At 38.1% G+C, this 4141-nt stretch overlaps 1 protein-coding gene across 1 annotated transcript; it reads right to left on the bottom strand.

Moving 5' to 3' along the window:
- Window positions 1–466: 466 nt before the first annotated feature.
- Window positions 467–2246, bottom strand: LOC103988966 (uncharacterized). The gene is made up of 4 exons (XM_009407669.3): window positions 2026–2246; window positions 1151–1308; window positions 937–1017; window positions 467–753 (listed from the first exon to the last, which is right to left on the bottom strand). Exons 1-4 carry the CDS (start codon window positions 2099–2101, stop codon window positions 619–621), a joined length of 450 nt encoding a protein of 149 aa, XP_009405944.1. The 5' UTR covers window positions 2102–2246; the 3' UTR covers window positions 467–618.
- Window positions 2247–4141: the final 1895 nt, after the last annotated feature.

Genomic DNA, 4141 nt, shown 5'->3' with positions numbered 1-4141 from the left:
CAGTCTTATTGGTGGTTGAAACTACTGCATGGATTCTTGATGACATCCATTCCTAAGTAGTAAGTAAATATCAATTCTGATACATCCTGGAATTGACAGGATTCCTTGGCAAGCACAGGATGTGTTACTTGTAGGCATTTCACCTGGATGTTAACAGAGAAGCTTGGCCTTTGAAAGATCTGAGTTGGGAGGTAGATCATCTGTGAATCAAATTCTGCAACTTTGAAAGATATAATAGACTGTTGTGCTTGCACATACTTGCAGCGAAGCTTACCATTGTCGCCAATTGATGAGCGAATTGTGCTTGACATAATGGTCATGGAAGCATAGTTGATTACCATTTGTAAGGAGGATTGATCTGATCCATATCATAAACATCAGATTAAATACTCAGGATGTTAAGCAGGTGAGTCTTCAAGGATGTGATGTCACTTTTAGCCAACAACACAGTCTCAATTCTCACAACTGATCGAAAGTTTTTAGATGTTAACCAATAGAAAAAATTGGTGACAATGCATTAAAAGTAAAATGACAAAAAAAAAAGGTAAATTCTACGACAGAAAGAAAGCAGCAAACTTTGTGTCTCGAGTACAAGGAGACAAAGCATAGATCATAAGTTCAGACAGCCATCATCATCCGCGAGAACTCCTCAAAATTCACTTGTCCATCGCCGTCGATGTCAGCTTCCTTGATCATCTGGAGAACCTCTTCATCTGTCATTTTCTCCCCGAGATTGGTCATCACATTCCTCAGCTGCACACAGTAAGTTCATGGTTACTCGAACAACCAATAGAGTCAGATTCAAAATTCTCGAAGATCAGTACTGTTTTGAAGTTTTGATGCATCCCAGACAAAAATTTTCTTTGACAAGTATTCTGAAATGTGAAAACCAGATAACTTCAAGCCATGTACGAGTTAGCACCGACCGACGTTTACCTCACTGGCTGAGATGTATCCATTTTGATCTTTGTCAAAGACCTTGAAGGCTTCTCTTAGTTCCTCCTCAGCATCGGTCTCCTACAACTCCAAGAATAGACAAAAATGTCATTTCTTATCTTGAAACCAACCAGTTTGATTAAGTTGCAGACGTCCTCTATGTTTCTCAATTTACTGAATTCTAATTACTCATCTTGGATGCTTCTATCGATACCTTCATCTTTCGGGCCATTAGATTCAAAAATTCTGCAAATTCTATGGTCCCATTGCCATTGATATCGACCTCCCTGATCATATCTTTTAGCTCTTGTTCAGTTGGATATTGTCCCAATGATCCAATGACCGTCGCCAGTTCTTCCAGCGTAATGCAGCCTATCATGCCATCACGTTAAAACGAGAAAACTCAGTGCCAAATCAACTCAGAGATTACAGAGTAAAATACAGAGCAGAAAAGATTCATCCCAAGCATTAAAATGACCATAAGAATGATTCTCTCTTTGATGACGTGAAATTAAACTCTAACCTCGATAAGCACATATTACAACTTAGCATAATAACTTGAGAACTGAAAGCATCTGCAAGCAAGTTGTCAATTTTGTTCGGTTTGATATAGGGAAGCCTCCCGATAATAAGAATGAATTGTTTTCAGAAGAAAAATCATTCAGGAGAAGAAGAGAAATTTTTGCTTGGACGTAAGTTGCTTAATTCACCATGACTTGAAGAAAAATACTCATATATGGAGAGTCGTGATGCGACATGAATATGCATTCAGCATTTATTTTTTGCTCAAATAAAGAAAGCATACAATCGTAAAAAGACCTTTTTTTAATTGTTGTTGCATTTTTGTTAGACCTGATCAAGTTAGAACATTCATTAGTCTCAAAGACAAAAGGGGTCTAGATTTTTAGAGCAAGTTCTAATCAACCAAAAACAAAGTTGAAATACCAATGAAAGATAAGCATATGTCAAGCATAAGAACCAACCCACAAAACATGCAGAATCTTTAACGAACAACACACTAAGAGAACCAAGAAAGGAAATGAAAACCGAAAACAACATGAAAAGGTTGGTAGAAGAAGAAGAACAAACCATCTCCATCTTTGTCAAAGAGGCAGAAGGCTTCCTGGAGCTCAGATATCTGATCAGTTGACAGGCGAAGATCCATGAAAACCTACTACCCCAGAAACCAACAGGAGACAAGAAGCAGGAAGGATGTTCTAAGGTGTGATGAAGGTGGAGGAAGAGCTGAAAGCCTCTTGTAGGCTTAGATTTGGTAGAGATGGGCAAGGGAGGAGCTTTAGCTTTGGCTGAGTAGCCTTGGCTGTTCAAAAGGCTGGTCAAATGACCCACCCTTTTGCAATACAATGCATTATTTTGTTGCAGTAGAAGTCCAAAGGCAAGTAGAGACTGTACCACCAAACTAAAGTGATATCTCTAATTCTATTTGATCCAAGTTGCTCCACCCTGGTCGCTATTCTTTTCCTTTCCAGCCCAGCTCACAAAGAGAGACTCCATCACCTCCACTCCCAACCCTCATCTTCTTTGTTGCTCATCATCCTTCTGCTTTCTTTCTTTAGCTCATCCCCTTGTCTTCTTTCTCTTTTACACTTTTGCTTTTTTCTAGGAATCGATAATTGCACCCTCCATGCATTCGGACAGGAAGGAGAGAGAAGAGTCTCTCATAAATGAAAACTAGTACAATTCAATAGAGTTGGGGCACGTTACCATTGTGTAATATCCAGTTCTCACTGTTCCTTCTTACAGTTAGGTAGGTACTCTGACCATGCTAGATTTCTAACTGTGTGAATCTAACTGAAATTTAGTTGGCCTAGAGCTGAAATCGAATCAAGGTCGGTTTGATGATGTCTGAATCAAATTATAGATATCGAATCGTATCGTTACAAGTGGAGAGATAATGCATATTGCAAGAAAATAATTCTTTCCATTAAAATTTATAAATTCAGTGAGATATTATTATTATTTATCGTAACTGAAAGACAAGAAGAAAACATGAGATCATTTACTGTCATAATCTCTTGACAAGATTATGCAAAAGGATCAGTACTGATCCCGTTCAGCGCAAAGAGATGCCAAGACTTGAACACCTGCATTCTGTCTTCCCTTTCATCATCAGGTGAGAGGCATCATGTTCCACCTTTATCTTTTCCATGATTCTTTTCTTTGTTTGCTTCTCTTCTCTTTCCACAACACCCTCCGCGCTTGCTTAGCCCATACGCGAACGGGGAAGGGGGAGAAGCCGGCGGCGAGGATGGGGGGGTGGGGTGGGGGGGGGGGGGGGGGGGGGGCGGTGTTGCGAGACGAACAAATGTTCACGGCCCTGCCTCTTACGGCCCTCATAGCCTACCAAGTGTTTCTTATTGGATGAACAAATGGGACCCGCAGGCACCAAACACCAAATCCGCGGGGTTATGTATGTGGCGACGAAGAAACAGGTGCTTGTACTTTTATTTGGTAGTTGGGCGGTTGGCACGCAGTAATTGTCCCACCGACGCCGCACTCGATTCTTACAAATATTTGTATTTATTTATTCTGATAATACCACAAAATCATTATTTTTTATGTATATTTTCTTTTTTTTTCCTTATTGGTGCATTTGATTTGGAGCTACAAAATTACATATAAATTCCTCTAGAATAAGTTTTTTTTTCTATATGAATAAATATTAGCTGTGACACAGGTGATATACTAAATTCTAAGCCACAATTTGTTATGATATCATGACAAGGATTTTAATCTAATAATCATTAATTCCAATTTTTTAAGTAGATAGGGAAGACCTTAATCTATAACAATATATATATATATATATATATATATATATTCTCGATCGATTCACCCATATGTGTGCGAGAGCATTTAAAAGTATCAGTTAAATCATGCATCATATATGACAGGCGTCAATGGCTAATAATTCTAAATAGTATTAGAGTAGAAGGTTTTACATTGAATAGTTATCATGTATATATCCTCGTCAATCTAAGTTTCATGTGTTCAATTTCAGCTAGTCTACTACTTACACGTCTCGTCTACAAAACTAAGGTTTAGATGGAATAACAATAATAAAAAAATATATAAATTGATTATGATTGTTTTGCATATCCAAATCATCTCCTTTTTTTTCTCTATTTCTTTTCTAAATATCACTATCTGAAGAACAAGAAGACGATTCAGTTGTTCTACCAAA

This window comes from Musa acuminata, chromosome BXJ2-6, assembly GCF_036884655.1.
Source record: "Musa acuminata AAA Group cultivar baxijiao chromosome BXJ2-6, Cavendish_Baxijiao_AAA, whole genome shotgun sequence".
NCBI lineage: Eukaryota > Viridiplantae > Streptophyta > Magnoliopsida > Zingiberales > Musaceae > Musa > Musa acuminata.
The sequence above is the reverse complement of the archived record's forward strand: the minus strand, read 5'-3'. Positions and strand labels throughout refer to the sequence as shown.